General features: G+C 42.7%; 1 protein-coding gene across 1 annotated transcript in view; it reads left to right on the forward strand.

Moving 5' to 3' along the window:
* Positions 1-225: 225 nt before the first annotated feature.
* Positions 226-17,862, forward strand: part of LOC147465617 (folate-sensitive fragile site protein) — a 34,420-nt gene continuing 16,783 nt past the window's right edge. Inside the window, exons 1-5 of the mRNA XM_086520955.1 lie at positions 226-382; positions 9,128-9,195; positions 9,693-9,777; positions 9,892-9,975; positions 10,542-10,581. Of these exons, the coding sequence (XP_086377081.1) occupies positions 327-382; positions 9,128-9,195; positions 9,693-9,777; positions 9,892-9,975; positions 10,542-10,581 (333 nt within the window). The 5' untranslated portion in view covers positions 226-326. The remainder of the gene's footprint in view (positions 383-9,127; positions 9,196-9,692; positions 9,778-9,891; positions 9,976-10,541; positions 10,582-17,862) is intronic.

Genomic DNA, 17,862 nt, shown 5'->3' on the forward strand with positions numbered 1-17,862 from the left:
AAACTGTGGAATCATTGAAATGAAAGCTACGCCTTTCAAAATAAGGATGGCAAATCAAAGAATAGTACAAGCTAACTTGTCTAGTTGAAAGCAAATCAAGGAAGGGTCTGAGAAGTTTCAAACCAACTTTCGGATGATAGACATATAGGGTACGTACAACATGTTGCTGGGTAGACCTTGGCTTAGAAATGCAAGGTTCATACATGACTACGCTGGCCACATGTTGAATAGAATCTAGGTCAAGCACCAAAGACTAGAGGCATTAGAAGTTCTATTTACTGTCCCGACCATACTGGACCTTCGTTTGAAATCGACCACTGTTGGCGATGGCGTCGTTCTCAGCTCTACGTTCCCAGGTTTTTGATCGAGAAGAGAGAAAGAGGTAATTCTTTGTGCCTTTTGTCCTGAGAGAGAGAGAGAGAGAGAGAGAGAGAGGGGGGGGGGGGGTTCGAAATTTTAGAAATGGACAAAGGGAAGAAGGAAAACATGGATCGCGTTTGCAAAATCCATTCGCAGGTGGAATAATACACACGAACATGAACTTGACACATGTAAGCAGCACCGAGTTAAGCTGTAAAAAGTGCTGATCTGAGTGGTTGACCTGACTGATCGTGTTGCATGAGCCCAAAGCTCCTACTTATCAGCATACAGATTAGTTATTATATTCAGGAGTAGACATGATGCGTTCCTTGAGCCAAAAACCATACCGATGTTACTTCCTATATGCTACCTTCAAGGATGGTTTCATGTGTGGTGAAGCTGTTTTATTTTGGGATTATTATTAGAGACTCAGTAGTTATAGAATATTTTTAGTTTAAAAGGTGCAATTATCTCCAAGGACATATAGAAGCTTGCTGGGGAGTTGCAACATTTTGGCGTCATAGTTTTGCATTTGTACTCTTCATAAGCCATCCAGCAAGGTATCAAAAAGTTACACAAGCAAGAATGGCAGATGTCAACTTGAGTTTCCCAGAAGTGGCAATGAAAGGTGGGATGGGTAAGGCTGAAAAGATTGGCAATGGGTACACAACCTCTGAGCACAGCTCGTCTCTGATGGTGGATAGAAGCAACCTCCGAATGTGGCAGAGTCCGCAAGCCTCAAGGCTCTAGAAACCTGAGTTAGCCTTATAGCCTATAGCTTCTCCGCCTATACACCATACCGTGTGAACATGTCATCAATAGCTATGGAAAAGTCAGAGATTGGCCACGCCTCCTCCGGGAAGTAGTGGAGCCATCTTGTTTCAAAGTCCAACTCACCATTCTCCAAACACTTTATAGATTCTGCCAATGATGTACGAGCCATCGCCGCTTGAGCCAGGTGTTGAGAGAGAAATTTGACAAGTGTGGTATTCCTCTGCAAGTCTTTGTGAGTTTTTGATGAAGATGAAGGTAAGTGAACCAAGTGTGTGAAAGCCGGAACATGTGCAACAATTGTCAAAGTTACTTAAACCAAGGAGAGAATGCAAGAGAGAGAGAGAGAGAGAGAGAGAGAGAGAGAGAGAGAGAGAGAGAGAGAGAGGGACTTCTAAACCAACCAACCTTGGCAATGAATTAGATGATTCATAATGGGGGCTTTGGGTTTCTTATATAGTCACCTAGGCAAATTGCCCCACCCAAGATTTGACAAATAAGTAAAATAAATACCTAAAGTTCAAATAACTATTGGGATCACATTGGGCTATTCACTTGAGATGCTACAAACTTTCACACCCTCTTTGCAGATCATAGTGGACATAAATAGTGAGACCAAGTCAATGCAGAAGCTATTGTGGCCTAAACCCTAAAAACAACAAGCATAAGCCAATTTTGCTTAAAAGATGATGATGTGGCAGATGGTGCGGACGAGCTTGCAATTCGTGGAAGCCCTTGCTGATGTGGCAACGCTGTACGGACAACGCCTTAGGTTGTAGTTATAACCGGCTAGTATACAGTAGAGGACAATACTAATTCAATTACCTGTTAATTTCACACAGAGGATTGAGAAGAAGAGAGAACATTAATGTAAGGGCCCTTGCAACTAAGAGTGCTCGTTGGTGGTTCAATACTTTAAAGAACTTGCAAAATATGAATCTTAACACAAGAAAGAGGCAAGAGAAAGAATGAGGGTTGAAGATGGGCACCCTCCCTCGAAGGAAATATATTTTTGCTCACTCCAAGTACCTTAGGATTGAACTCTGTTACAATCAACTTGAGGGTGAGTTTAAGACTCACACTCGTAGATCATGCAAGATGTCATGTGCAGATGTATAAAAGCAAACTTGAACATAAGTAGACTTCTCAAATATATGTACAAAGAGAAAATTCAGTTGCTATGCATGATAAAGGAGAGATCCAGCGTATTGGTTGCTTGTAGGGTGAGTAGAAGATCGCGAAATTGAAGATGAAATGAAATTTCAGAGTTTACAGGTGTGCTGTTCTAAAAAACAGCAAGCTAGAGGGCTAGAGATATTACTTTTTGAGGATGAGAGTGGTAGACGTAGAGAGAGATGGTAATGGTAGTAAAGGGGGACTTCTTGGGTTGATGGTAGAGGAAAGTTCAACAACTGGGAGATGGTGCAATGAGAGGGGAAGAGACTCATTTATAGGTGGAGTGGTCTCTTTTGAAATTCAAGGCATCCTTTGAAACTGGAGGCCTATGTTGAAATTCAAGGCCTTGCTTGAAATTCAAGGCTTCATCATAGAACCTTCTAGAATTTTCTAGAAGCTTCTAGGAGCTTCGAGAACTTTCCTTCTTTGGAAAACTGTTCACAAAAAGAAATATCAATATGGGTATCAAATGAAAGCTCTTATCGTGTAGATCACGATTCTAGCTTCAAAACACAAATCCAAGATGCTTGTGGAGACATATAAGCATTCGACCCACATGCACAATGAGGAATCTTTCATGATCATGCCATCTTATTGATTGGAACTGTCTTTTCTGGCGGACCTAGCCCACACTCTAAGGCATCAATCCTTTTTGTGTGCAAGTATGACCCCGATATGCATGATCTACATATCACAAGCGTCATTTCAAGTTATCTCGGTGTGAGTGTGCATTATCAATGTTCTAACCTAATGCGTGGGTCCACCTTAACTTGTGACTACTCATCAGTGGCCATCCTAAATGCACTATTCTACCTATCTTGAATTCAAAGAGGAAAACAATTTTCAAATGTAAAACTAAGCATTATTACAAAAAGATACAAAATTTGTTTTCAATTGAGTTGTGACAGCCCATCGGCTCTCATTCAACTGTCCTCAGCTGAAAAGCTTCTTCATACTGTCGAAGGATGTCGGGATATTCCTTCATAGATTCTTTATTCACCCACTTTGCATCTGTCGTGGATAGATCTTTGAATTTGAGCAAAAACTTACGCACTACAAGACCGCTTCTTGTAGTTCGATCTTTATGAAATAGAATCCGCACAGGTTCAATAATTTGCTCTGGTTCTTCGGCTTCTGAAGGCTCTTCAATGATGGGTTCTTTTGGTACTGATCCCACATAAGGTTTTAACAAGCTTACATGAAATGCATTATGTATCCTCCAATGAGTAGGAAGCTCAAGTCTGTAGCATACTTCATTGATTTTCTTGATAACTTTAAAGGGTCAAAAGTATCTTTTAGAGAGCTTTGTAAAAGTCTTTGTTTGCCATGAATTTTGCTTCAACCTATTTTTATCAAACTTTAGTAGGACATAGTCACCTTCTTTAAAGGCCAAATCTCTTTGTCGCTTGTCTGCTTACTTCTTTTGTCGTTCTTGAGCTGCCTTGAGAATAGCTTTTACTTGATTCATGGCTGTCTTCAAGTCTGTGACAAATTTATCAGCTGCAAAAATTTTATCATTTGTGCGAATTATAGGTGGAGGTATTACTTTTCCTTGTATGACTTCAATTGGGGCTTTCCTTGTTGAAGAGTGTACCGTATTGTTGTAGGCCAACTCTAGTAAAGGAAGATAGTTTTCCCCATTGTGATTGCTGTTCACTAATATAAGCTTTCAACATATCAAGAAGAGTGAGATTCATGACCTTTGTTTGACCATCTATTTGTGGGTGAAATGATGAGGAAAACTTTAAAGTTGTCCCCAAATTCTCAATTAGAGTACACAAAAAATTACTAGTAAACTTGGAGTCTCTATCAGAAATGATCTTTGAAGGCATGCCATGTAACCTAAAGATATGTTGAATAAAGAGCGGTGCAGCTTGTATAGACTTTAGTGTTTTATGACAAGGAATAAAATGAGCTTGCTTACTGAATCTATCTATGGTGACCCAAATCATGTCATTCTCTCTTGGTGTCCTTGGATTTCGTGTGATGAAATCCATGGTGATAGACTCGCAAGGACACCAAGAACTCCCAAATCTGGTACTGGTAAAGGTTGTAATAATCTTGGAGCCTTTTGTCTTTTAAACTTTGATTTTTGACAAACGAGACATTTTTCGATGTAATTGTGTGTATCCTTTCGAAGTGTTGGCCAATAGCTCTAAAGCACTTAGAGTGGCCGCCTATTCTCTGTGTCCTGCATAAGGCGGTTCATGACTTTCTATAAGCACCTTTTGAGGGAGAGGGAGAGTGATGCATAGCCGATTATCCATCATGAGATATCCATCTTTGATGCACTAATTTGGATGGGGCTCTCTTTCTTGCAGCTTCAACCATATTGTTTGAAAATCAATATCCTTGTCATAGGTATTTTTCATACCGTGAAAGTCTTCATGATGAGCATTGTGATGGTTGAAATTCGGGGGACTCTTGAAAGTGCGTATGCGACCACATTGTGCTTGCCAAGAGTATATAAGATTTGAAAAAAAAAAGAAACACAGACAAAAAGTTTTTCCACTTTGCATGCTTTTCCTGTAAGTGCTTTTGAGTTTTGAAATACTTCAAGCTTTGGTGATGAGTTCTTACAATGAATTCATTGCCTAAGAGATAATGTTTCCGTATCTTCAAAGCATGAATCACAACCAAAAGCTCTTTCTCATTAATATCATACCTCTTCTCCACATCATTTAGGCGTCAGCATGACCTTCTTGGTTGAGCACAACACCAATGCAATTGCCACAAGCATATGCTTCAACCACGAATGGTTTTGCCAAGTCGGGGATGATGAGAATTGGGCTTGAAGTGAGTGCGATTTTCAGCTTTTTAAAAGCTGCCTTCTCTTTCTTCTTCCATTGAAAAGTGCCATTCTTCTTGGTTAGGTCATGTAGAGGAGAAGCAATGTGGGCAAAATGCTTGATGAAGCGGCGATAGTAAGAGCATAACCCAAGAAAAGATCGCACCTTTTGCACATCACGAAGATTTGGCCATTCTTGGATTATTGTGATCTTCTTTGGATCCATTTGAATGCCTTCTGAAGAGATCACATGCCCAAGATAATTTACTTTATGCATGAAGAACTCACTTTTCTTACCATTGATGAGAAGCTGGTTCTCATGAAGAAGTCGTAAAACAGTTTCCAAATGTTGCTGATGCTCTTCTTCATTCTTGCTAAATGCAAGAAGATTGTCAATGAAAGTGCCGACATATTGGCGGTGACCTCTAAAGATACGCTCCATCATGTGGGTGAAAGTTGCCGGTGCATCAGTTAATCCAAAAGGAATCACTAAGAATTTATACGAGCAAAAAGAAGTGCGGAAAGCAGTCTTGTGGGTTTCTTGTGCAATTACCTTGATTTGGTGATAGCCGCTCTTTAGATCAATTCTATTGAAAATCTTGGCGCCACCAAGGCGATCCAAAATGTCATCAATTCGTGGAATGGGAAACCTATTTTTCATAGTTATTTTGTTGAGTGCTCGATAGTCGATACACATTCTGAAAGTGTCATTCTTTTGTGAACAAGAAGAACCGGAGAACAAAAGGGTGAGCTACTAGGCTTAATCAACCCACGACTAAGTAGGTCTTCCACTTGCTTCTGGATTTCCTCTTGTAGAGGACGGTTCACTCGATAAGACGCAATGTTGGGAGGAGAGCTGCCATGGCAAAGCTTTGATACCACTGTAAGGGCCCCGTGCAACTAAGTGCTTGTTGGTGGTTCAATACTTCAAAGAACTTGCAAAGTATGAATCTCAACACAAGAAAGAGACAAGAGACAGAATGAGGGTTGAAGATGGGCAATCCTCCCCGAAGGAAATATTTCTGCTCAATCCAAGTACCTTAGGATTGAGCTCAGTTACAATCAACCCGAGAGCGAGTTTAAGACTCACACTTGTAGATCATGCAAAATGTTATGTGCACATGCATAAAAGCAAACTTGGACATGTACAAAGAGAAAATTCAGCTCATACCTATGATAGAGGAGAGATCCAGCGCCTTGGTTGCTTGTAGGGTGAGTAGAAGAGCGCGAAATTGAAGATGAAAGCTGAAATTTCAGAGTTTACAGGTGTGTTGTCCTAAAAAACAGCAAGCTAGAGGGAGAGAGAGATGGCTTTTTGAGGATGAGAGAGTAGTAGACGTTAGAGAGAGATGGTAATGGTAGTGAAGGGGGACTTCTTGGGTTGATTGTAGAGGAAAATTTAGCAACAAGGAGAAGGTGCAATGAGAGGGGAAGAGGCTTATTTATAGGTGGAGTGGTCTCCTTTGAAATTCAAGGTCTCCTTTGAATTTCAAGTGAGACCTTGAATTTCAAGGTCCCCTTTGAAATTCAAGGCATCCTTTGAAACTCGAGGCCTTTGTTGAAATTCAAGGCCTTCTAAAAAATTCAAGACCTTGCTCCTAGAATCTTCTAGAACCTTCTAGAAGCTTCGAGAACCTTCCTTCTTTGGGAAACTGTTCACAAAAAGAAATATCAATATGGGTATCAAATGAAAGCTCTTATCGAGTAGATCACGATTCTAGCTTTAAAACACAAATCCAAGATGCTTGTAGAGACATATAAGCATTCGACCCACATGCACAATGAGAAATCTTTCATGATCATGCCATCTTATTGATTGGAACTGTCTTTTCTGGTGGACCTAGCCCACACTTCAAGGCATCAATCCTTTTTGTGTGCAAGTATGACCCCGATATGTATGAGCTACATGTCACAAGCGTCATTTCAAGTTATCTCGGTGGGAGTGTGCATTATTTATGTTTTAACCCACTGCGTGGGTCCACCTTAACTTGTGACTACTTATCAGTGGCCATCCTAAATGCACTATTCTACCTATCTTGCATTCAAAGAGGAAAACAATTTTCAAATGCAAAACTAAGCATTATTACAAAAGGATACAAGATTTGTTTTCAATTGAGTTGTGACAATAGATGCATCCAGCAACTAGAATGTCATTGCGCACATGAAGACCGACACCTGCAATGACTGGCGCCCCTTTCGGTATTTCTTTATTCAATTGAAAATAAACGATCCAGACACAGAGACCAAATTCCAACCAAGCTGTCCAAACCTGTCAAGGGATGAAATTGCAGGTTTGCAACTCAATCTCGGCAGCATAAATGCGCCAAAATCTCTGTAGGTCAAAAGTACAAGTCTAGGACATGTTCTCTTGCAGAAGCTTTCCTTTGAGTTGCAAGTAAATTTCAACACGCTGTAATTTCCTGTTTTGGTGACTGGCAGGTGTCTAGACTCATGTATAAGTACCCCAAGGCTTCCCTGAAGCTTCCTAGGTGTTATCTTGTAGTTCAGATGCGAAACCCTAAACCTGCAAATAAATGTAGCAAGCGAAAGTTCGCTGTTTTGGATCGTTTTGAGCGGAGCACTATGAGTGTCTCAGGATCTCCCGCACGCAATGGGACACTTCCCCTTTGATTTGGACGAGTTTTCATGCGAGACAACCCTTGGTTCGCAATCTGTGTTGACGGAACTGTGCATGCTTGTGGGGGATTAGCAATTAGCTAATCCGGTTCTTGTTCAAAAGGCTCTTGCCTTGGCAAACGCGCTTAAACCCACAAGACTATACATAGTCATCTGAGGAGCCAAATTAGTGGGGCATTACCATATGTGTAAGGGGGGGGGGGGGGGGGGGGGAGATGTACGGGAGCAGAATCATCGCTCTACATGGGACAAGGGAGAAGGCATTGGGCAAGCTTTCCATTAAACCTGTGAACGTGAAAATCCACTCACAAAACTGAAAAATGCTGCCCCTTGTCTCTTTTGGGTGTCCCCCAAGTTGGGAATGACCTGGAGCGGGAGAAGTCAAGCAAGTGGCTCTAATGCCACTTATGGTTTAGTTTCCTAGCCTCTTCCAACTTATAAAGTTGTCAGTGACTTGCCGCGTGGCCCAAATTGCATTTAGGCGCACACATCGCTTCCATACTCATCAGAATTCAGTGCTGACTAGACTTGTCCCTGGTTGACCGACCTAGATTCCCCGTTTGGTTGCAACCGTTTCACACTGGCCATGCAATGTCCACTTGTACCTTTTCAAGGGAAAATACATTCTCTCCTTGTGAGAACGCCCACAGGGAACTTAAAGGGAACGGGTTCCCCGTTTGGAACGCAGGCGGTCAACGTGAGATGAACATTTTCCCTTCTGGTATACATAAAGTGGTGTCTTGTAGTACAGGCACCCTATAATGGCTGCTTTCTAGTTATTTTTGCCATCTATTTGTCTTCTACTACTGGGGATGAATATCTTAACCCCCCCCCCCCCCCCCCCCCCCCCCCCCCGGGGGCCCCCGCCTCCCTCTCCTCCGGGCTCTTTCTCCTTTTCACAGATTTGAGTTTGGGCACACAAACCCAGCTTTGAGCCACCGTCAAGACTCAAGTCAATTCCTCTCTCCTCCCTTTCTCCTTAATACAGATTTCACTTTGGGCTGTTTTGTGTTCCATTCCCGCTCTGAAAGGAACATGAACTCAGCTTTGAGCCACCTTCAATTCGATAGCTGGACCAATAGGATTTGTGGTAGGTCTGCATTCTGTTTTTGGAAATGGCATGCTTGTGCACAAAGGCACGTTCATTGTAGTTGTGCACTTTTTCTGCCATTGGCTGGAGGTAGTATGTGCATTGCATGTCTTAAGCTATGTGTCATTGGTTTGGGTGTTGCCTACCTTAATGGAATTGAGATATGTGATTTCAAGAGTGCTACCCGAGATTGCTACCATAATAAAGCTTTATGCCATTGTGTCTGCCTATTTGTCATCCATTTGAAATTTTATATTTATTGCAATCGAAGATATCTACTATATTGATATGAGGATAATTTGCAGGCACTATACTGATCATTTGATGGGACTCAATGCCTATGATCGCCACAAGAAGTTCATGAATGACTATGGTGAGTATGAAGTGCCCAATGTGAACAGTTTACAGAAAATAACAAATTTTATTGCTTTAGTTGAAGCATTTTGTTTTTGAAAGATCTTTTGCATCTTCTGACGTACGGGCTTACTTATTACAAGATGTCATGATGGTAGTAGCATAATTGCCCAGCAGGCTTCCAGATACATGACTGCTTATGTAATACTTCTTAACTAGAAAGCAAGGTTTAGTGTGGAATGCCCTACACATTGTGAGTGCAGTTGAATGACTCCTATGATCTGGTAGTAGGTGCAAGTTCCAGTTTGCCCATCTTTGGATGCTTATGAGAAGGGCAAGTAACAAGATGTTTGCTTGCCGACTCATTGCATCCTCAAAGCAAGGAAAAGGTCGTGGAACAATCCTTTACAAGGAGTTTTTTGTAATGGGCTACACGCGACCTGAAATGGCATGTTTCCCTAGAACTGCTTGTCTACCACTACCATGCAGCTGTTAAAACTGTATCTATTTTTTCAGTGCTTCACTATAGCAAACCAACTACAGTGGTAGAACAAAGAAGACCGATAAAGACGGATCAGGATACTTTGCGAGAAACTTACAGGTGTTGTAGTTTTTTGGGATTTTCTGTATTGTGTGCAATTGATTTGAGAAAATGGGTCCTTTAGCACCTCCCGTTTTGAACCTATCTGTATTGATCATGTGTAACTTTTGCAAGGTTTATCCGAACCAAAGATGATGATTCAGACAGCTCATGGGAACAAAGATTGGCAAAGCGTTATTATGACAAACTCTTCAAGGAGTATCCTCTCTTAACTTGTGTGTCCAATAGTGCTGGGTTTGAATTTAAACAATTTGTTCATTCGTGGTTGACGTGTAGATGTCTAGCGCTTGTTTATGCATGCTGAATGGGAATCTACAAATTGTTATCCACACTGGGCTTCAAGTGTTGAAAGAAAGTGAGTTTTGTGTTAGCAGTGATCTTGCGGCAATAAGGATTGCATGATCTAGGTCTGAGGCAATAACGATTGTTTTACATTTAAGTACGAATCGAGATCTGAGGCTGTTTGTAGTAAAGCACAAGCTAGTTTTGATTTGGTACTCAATACAGTCACATGTGCTCCTTGTGAACGATCATGTCCAGAGCAACTTGCTTATAGAAAAGCTATCATCATGTTTCGATCAAAGCCTGATTTGCAGTAATGCATTAGTTTGCTAATGTGTAAGACCAGGTGTTCAGTGGCTCAGGACTCCTGGAGCCTAAAGGTTCTCCATCATTCAAGAATAACAGTGGAATCACAGTGCCTCCTAAAATTTATTTAATGAAAACTTTTTAAGAACTATCTTGGAGTACTCAACATCAATCAGATATTGTATTGCTGACATGGCTCATTACAAGGATGGAAAGGTATTCTGGTTTGTTTTTTTTTGAAGTTTGCGATGTGAGAGCTGGATACTAGTTTTTGTCTTCATGTAGAGTTGGAAGAGTATTTTTGGAAAGATTCAGAAGAAAGCAGTTTATTATGAAATTAAAATCCATTGAGTTTTAAGGCTATCAGCATTCGTTGTGCCTAGAGAGATGGTTATTTTCTGCAGGTTAGCACTATTTAAATGCATTGAACCACAGCCTTGTTGATCTGGAGCCCTATACTTCTCGCTTTTTCCTTGGAGATGTTTTTGTTGGCACTGCTGGAGGCAGTTGCTATAGCATTGTTTCGATGTGTACTACTAAAGTGTTGCCTTATTTCTCGGGCAACTAATACCAATTTCCTTTTGTGAGAAGCTCCGTCTCATTTTCTTCTTCTTGTCTTCTATCCAAGAGCGCAGGATTCGACGACCAATGTGCTCGTTGTCTGCATGTCTCACACACACACACACACACACACACACACACACACACACACACACACACACACAGAGAGAGAGAGAGAGAGAGAGAGAGAGAGAGAGAGAGAGAGAGATGAAATGTTATATTAACGTCTTCAAAAAGCCAAAATGACCTATGAGGGCTAATATAACACAATGTGGGTATGTGTGTGGTACAAGATGAGCAGGGTGTACAATCCTCAAAAGAGCTAACTCACAAGAGACCCATCATGTCACAAACTGGTGACGTGGTAGAGCCACCCGGACACACACACATGCATGGTGACGTGGCACCCATTAAGGACGCCCGGAAAATGCGTTGACATGCTGACGTGGTGGTACGGATTTCCGCGGTACGCACTAGCTGTGCTGACGTGGCAACAACGTACGGATTCCCGCTTTTTGCGCTGACAAAGCGTACGGATCTCCGCAAATTACGCTGGCAGCTTTTGGGGCAGTTTTGCCTTTGATTTAGATGCTTTTGGGGCTCTGCTTTTAGCATCCCTTGTAAACTCTTTATAAAAGGCCTTAGGGGCTTACTACATAAAGCATCTGGACGAAGAGTTTGAGAGCGAGCACCCGTGGGCTCAATTGTACTTTGCTTAAAGATTAATATAAAAATAAATACCGAAAGGAGCGCCAATCTTTGGGGCCAATATCTCTTGGCACGGAACTATGCCGGGCCGTGTCGACTCTCTTGAGATCTGTGAACTAATTTGAAGTGAATCTCTGTTGTCACGGTAGAATTTTGACTTGGGGTGTCCAAGTTTGTTATAGTACGGCTGATTTCTCTTCTACCGGGAATTCCGAATCCTTATCTCGCGACACTTACGGATTTCGAAAAGAATCAGTCGACTTCTTCTGCATCCGCTGATGCAGCAGGAGACCACGCAGAAGATTTAAATGAATTAATAGAAGAAGAGTACGGGCCACCTCGGCCTACATAGTATGAACTTTAAGAGATGAAGCGCCGAAAGGAGATTGACGAGTGCACAAAGCAGATGATTAAATTTGTGGACCCTCAGTTTGCAAATTTATTGTCTCAGCAATCCATCGCTGGATTGCACACTGAGTGGTGGCAGAAAGCCGCCAAACCACCAATCAAACCGGAAATCAAGAAACCTCTTTACGAGGATGTTTACAGAACAAGAACTTCAAGAGGTGGTTCAGACTCAGATCAGTCTCCTTTTGGACACGAAAAATCAATCCAAAAAGCGCAAGAATGGAATTGACTACCGTGGTTATTTGGGTTGTCAATCTTCTTTTGCATTTGCAAGAAAGCAGAAGAAGTGAGAAGAAGTGTGTACGCTTTGAAGGACTACCCAGTTCTTCTTTTTCCTCTTCTTCTGATAGTTCTTCTAGCTCTTCTGACTCGAGCAAGGAGGACAGCAAGGGCAAAAAGCGAAGCAAAAAGCAAAGCTTCGGAAAAGGCAAGAAAAAGGCAAAGAAACTCAGATTCCGCCCAATTTCTGATAGCTCTACGGAGGAGTCATCCTCTGACAGTTCGGACTCGGATGACCATATGTTTTATGCAAAGAAGAAGCACTTCTACAGAGCCAACCAATATGACTTCCTCGAAGACGAGCAAGAAAACAAAAAAATTTAAAGAAGGTGGACAATCGATAAAATTTGAATCCTTTTTTAGATTCCGAGATGCTGTGAGGGCTTTGGCCTTTATCCAGCAGTTTGACATAGTCTTCTTGGAGGACATTACTCAGAGCACTCCAAGATCAGGAGGGATGCATCTTTTCTCAAAGGAAATGCTTGAACATGGTGGTCCACTCTTCTTCTGAGGAAAGAAGCTCTAGTCAAGTGGTTGAAATTTAAAAGGCTCTTTATTTCTTCTTGGCTGACCTGGGATGTAAGAACCGCTTGGAACCATCTTCGGATGACCAAGGGAGATTCTTTGGACGCTTATTGCGAGAGGTTAAAGTCGAATTCTATCCAAGAATTAATGGGTCATATGAAATGGGGATTCTCCATACACTCGGGGAATTTGACTTACCCCACTGATGACACCACCTTGAAACGTGTGGAGTGTTACTTTTTTTGGCCGAGACTCAAGAAAGATGTGGACGACTTTGTTTGCAGTTGTTTAGTATGCTAGAAGGTCAAGTTTGACAGACATAAGGCGCAGGGATTACTACAACCTTTACCCATTCCCACCCGCCCCTGGGAAAGTATTGCAATGGATTTCATTTTTGATCTACCGAAGACAAAAAATGGGCATGATGGCATTTGGACTGTCATTGACAGATTTAGCAAGCTAGCCCACTTCATTCCAGTGAAGAAAACAGTCAAGCCGGATCATTTAGCGAGACTGTTCATTGCACAGATTTTTTGACTATATGGCATACCTGAGAGAATAGTTTCTAACAGAGATCCCTGATTCACAAGTTTGTTTTGGAAGGCTATTTGAGAGAACATTGGCACACAATTGCAGTTCTCGTCAGCATTCCACCCGCAGACAGATGGGCAATCTGAGATTGAAAAATCAGTTGTTCAGGATTTATTGAAGTCTTACATCTCTGATCAGAAGACTCAATGGGAATTTTTTTTGCCCTTGGTGGAATTGGCCTGCAATAACACGATCCACTCTTCGACGGGGAAGGCGCCATTTGAGATCATTGAAGGTGCTCCGAAGGTTCCACCCTTCCTTAACACTAAAGATAATTTTTTTGAAGCCGACCAGTGCACGAGGGACTTGGACATTGCTTTTGCCAAGGTCCGGGAGGCTTTAACGAAATCTCAAGAACGACATAAGAAGGCAACAGATCGACATCGACGAGATTTGAAATTAAAGGAAGACGATTGGGTGCTCTTACGTTTTGAGAAGGCACGCCTAAGAAAACGAAAAGGAAAGGAGCGGCTTTTTCAAAAGCTTAGCATGAGGTATTATGGCCCTTTCTAGATAAAAGAAAAGATAAATGATGTCTTGTTTAGACTCAAGCTGCCTGATACTTGGAAGATTCACAATGCATTCCATGTGAGTCTATTGAAGCCTTTTAAAGGCAATGTGCCAGTTGATGGGGAGCCTGATGAGCAACCTGAAGTGGAGGAAAGTGAGGAGATACTCGTTCCAGAACAGATTTTGGCACACAAGTACAGAAAGATAAAAAGTAAAGTGATTAGGTGGTTCTTGGTTAAATTCAAGAACTATCCTACATTGGATGTGAAGTGGATGGAGGAGGACCTAGCAGATACTCCTCAGATTTTGGAACTTTACCTTGAAGCATTCGGTTTAACATAGTCTACTCCGATAGAACCCCGAATTCAGCGAGGGTGAATCTAGTGTAGCGGGTTTGCACAAGAGGGGAGTTACTCCGCTCCTTTGTCAACAGATTACCCCAATTTTTGAATAAGGTCAGTGATGTCCCCTTTTAGGGATACTAATGGGTTGACTAGTATTCTGTTGTATGACTTTATGACACGGAATTCCCGAAAATGAATATGATTGATTTGTACTCTCTCATTTGACTTGTTTGAGTGCAGGAACTGAAAGGGGAAACGACTGCAACATTTCGGTCTCATAATTCTCTATAGACATGATTGCAATAAGGATTAGTTAATCGGGCATCAGTGAGGTCTGGAATGGATCTTGATGCGATTACTAAATACGTTGCCGATGGTCATGGTCTGAGATTTGGAATGAATTTTTCTGTGATTTGTCCTGTGATGTCCTGTGATGTGACTGTCGTTTTGTACAAGTGCTATATGTGTCGTGTCTAGTGCGTCAATACTAATAGTCAGTGTCTACTAAGATAGTTTATGGCCTCTGTCTGTTTTGCAGGCGTAATCAAGGACAATTACAATTCTTTCAAGGGGGGGTATGTCACAAACTAGTGACGTGGCAGAGCCACCCGGACACACACGCATGGTAACGTGGCACCCAGTACGGACGTTCGAAAAATGTGTCGATTGGTTGACGTAGCGGTACGGATTTCCGCGATACGCATTGGCTGTGCTGACATGGCAGCAGCGTACGAATTCCCTCTTTTTGTGTTGACAAACCGTACGGATTCTCGCTTTTTGTGTTGACAAAGCGTACGGATCTCCGCAAATTACTCTGGCAGCTTTTGGGACAGTTTTGCTATTGATTTTGATGCTTTTGGGTCTCTGCTTTTAGCATCCCTTGTAAACTCTTTATAAGTGGCCTTAGGGACTCACCTGCAGAGCATCTGGACGCAGAGTCTGAGAGCGGGTGCTCTCGTGGGCTTAGTTGTACTTTGCTCAAAGATTAATATAAAAATAAATACCGAAACAAGCGTCATTCTTTGGGGCAAATATCTCTTGGCACGGAACTATGTCGAGCCGTGTCGACTCTTTTGTGATCTGTGAACTAGTTTGAAGTGAATCTCTGTTGTGTCGCGGTAGACTCTTGACTTAGGGTGTCCAAGTTTGTTACACATCATCGGTCGTCGCTGGCGGGTCTCATCAATCTCCTCCATAGTCAGTAGTCTGATCGGGCGGCGTGCATGTCAGGTCAAAGTGACCCGAATCCTCTGATGCAGTCTTTGGCGGTGTTGTGTGGTCCTCCGCAATCGTGGGCGTCTGGATCTCCCAAGCTTGATCACTCGATCAATAAGCGTTGTCACAAACTGCTGACATGTCAAAGCCCTGAAGAATGGAGCCAACTTATAGATGCCGGCCGAGGGGCCTAAACCCTAAGAAGAACAAGTAGCAGAAGAAGAAGAAGTCCTACCAACTTATGGGGTGTAAGGTGTAGTGGAAGTGAATGTTGAACTTTGCTCAAGATGAGTGCTCCGAACTGTGCTCAAGGTTCCTTTTACTTACGGAAGGGAGAGCCTTCCGTTCCTTTAGTGTGAGAGTGCAAATGATCACAAACAAAGTGGCAAACAGTGTGATTGAAGGTGCTGAGACTGAGAGATAGAGAGAGAAGAGAACGACACCAGAATGTTGTCAAACCCTCCTCCGAAGGCCCCACTCTCTATGGAGAGAGCGGTCTACTATTGATTGCACAAATCTCTACAATGCTTTGGACTTGCCGACGACGATCAGGACGATGACGAGACGGGCTGAAATCTGAAAACGCTAATGGCTGAAATCTGCAAATCTTTTATTTGCTGAATTCTGACTCTATGTCGGTGACGACGATGCAACGACGATGCGCTGAAAACGCAGATGCTGAAATCTGCGTTTTTCAGGTTGAATCTGCAAACTTCGGCGGATCTGACCGTGCGGCGAGGATCTGCTACGGGAAGGTGAGATCTGCGAGGTTCGGGACTTGTTCTGCGATGTTTGACTGCTGAAAACTGAAAACACTGATGCTACTGTGGATCTTGTCGTGAAGAATCTGCAAAACGTTGGTTGGTCTTGTTGATCCAAAAAGGCTAGGCTGAATTGCTGCCGGTTGTCTTGCAATGCAAAACGCTAGGCTGATCTGCTGTTCTACTCTCGCTGGGAATCTGCAATTGCAAAAAACGCCAAGGCTGGTCTGTGGATGCAAAAACACTAGGGTCTCTTGTTGATGCAGAAAACGCTAGGCATGCTGGGGGTCCCGTTGAGTTGAACTGAGTTCCTGCTGCCTCTTCTGCTAGGGAATGCTAGCGCTAGGTTTGCTTATATATTCACTTAGTGAAATTGCCCTACCCAGTTCCCAACAAAAGTCACTTACAAATAATAAGTGAAAAATGTCAAAAATAGGGAAAATAGGTCTGCACTGTAAACATGCTCCTGATGGGTTCTGATGGAAATCTGATGGTCATGCTGTGTGCAACCAGAGGATATGCATCTAATCTAAGTGTTTGGACATGCACGGTCTGCGAGAACAGACTCACAAAATTGCTAGATCACTTCCTAATCTAGGCTGACTGAACTGAGCTGAACCTTGCCATGAAGTAGCTTGTCCACGTACACATAGGGTTAGATGCGTCACGTGACATGGGGACCCCGTCCGATGGGGCCTCAGTGACATAAAGGGATTAAAATAAAGCAGGACACTCACACACACGCGCGCAAAAGTGATGACGTGGCAATTGTACTGATGCTCCGCGTTTTGCGCTGACTGATGACTTGGCAGTTGTACAGAATTCCGCAAATCGCGCTAGTAGATTTTTGGCATTGCTTTTGGACCAGAAGCTTTTGAGTTTTGAAGGCTTTTCATGTAAACTGCTTTTGGGGCCTAGGACCTTTAAATATGTGCTAAGGGCTCATTCTCTGGGATGCTTCCTGGAGAAGGTGCAGAGTCTGGAGTACCGGCTTGTACAGTGTTGATGCAATATAAAGAAATACCGAAAGGGGCGCCAAGGTTTGGGGCCAATACTCTTTGGGGTGGAATTCCGCCACTCCGTGTCGCGTGTCGTCTCTCTCTCTCTCTCTCTCTCTCTCTCTCTCTCTCAGTTCAGTTGTTATTGAAGTGCTAAAAGTCTGTTCAGTCTGTTCTTTTCTATTGGCACGTGGTGCCCGTCTTGTGACAGTGGTATCAGAGCATCAGGCGTGTGCTTTTTTGAAAGCATACCGGTCCCACCAAAGAGCAGACAGAGCAAGATCGCACTTCCAAAGTTCATTGGAAATTTTAAGCTTCGTGCTCCGACCCTGGACTTATTAGCCACTCCCACCCTTACTTCATCACCCATCGGGCGCGCTCCTGTCTTCCCCGCTCATGTCTTACAGGGCATAAGCCATAAAGATCACTTACAAGAGAAGGATCCAAGATTTGTTTCGAGCCGCTGTTTTTTTCAGAGGCAGCGCCATGCAAATGTTGATAGCTACCAAGCAGCATATTCCAAGTACTTGGCAAGCTTTCAAGAAAATTTTTGTCCGAAGCTATATAGTTTCTGACATCTTCCTTTGCAGTGCAACT

This window comes from Adiantum capillus-veneris, chromosome 1 (assembly GCF_014529385.1).
Source record: "Adiantum capillus-veneris isolate H3 chromosome 1, ASM1452938v2, whole genome shotgun sequence".
Lineage (NCBI taxonomy): Eukaryota > Viridiplantae > Streptophyta > Polypodiopsida > Polypodiales > Pteridaceae > Adiantum > Adiantum capillus-veneris.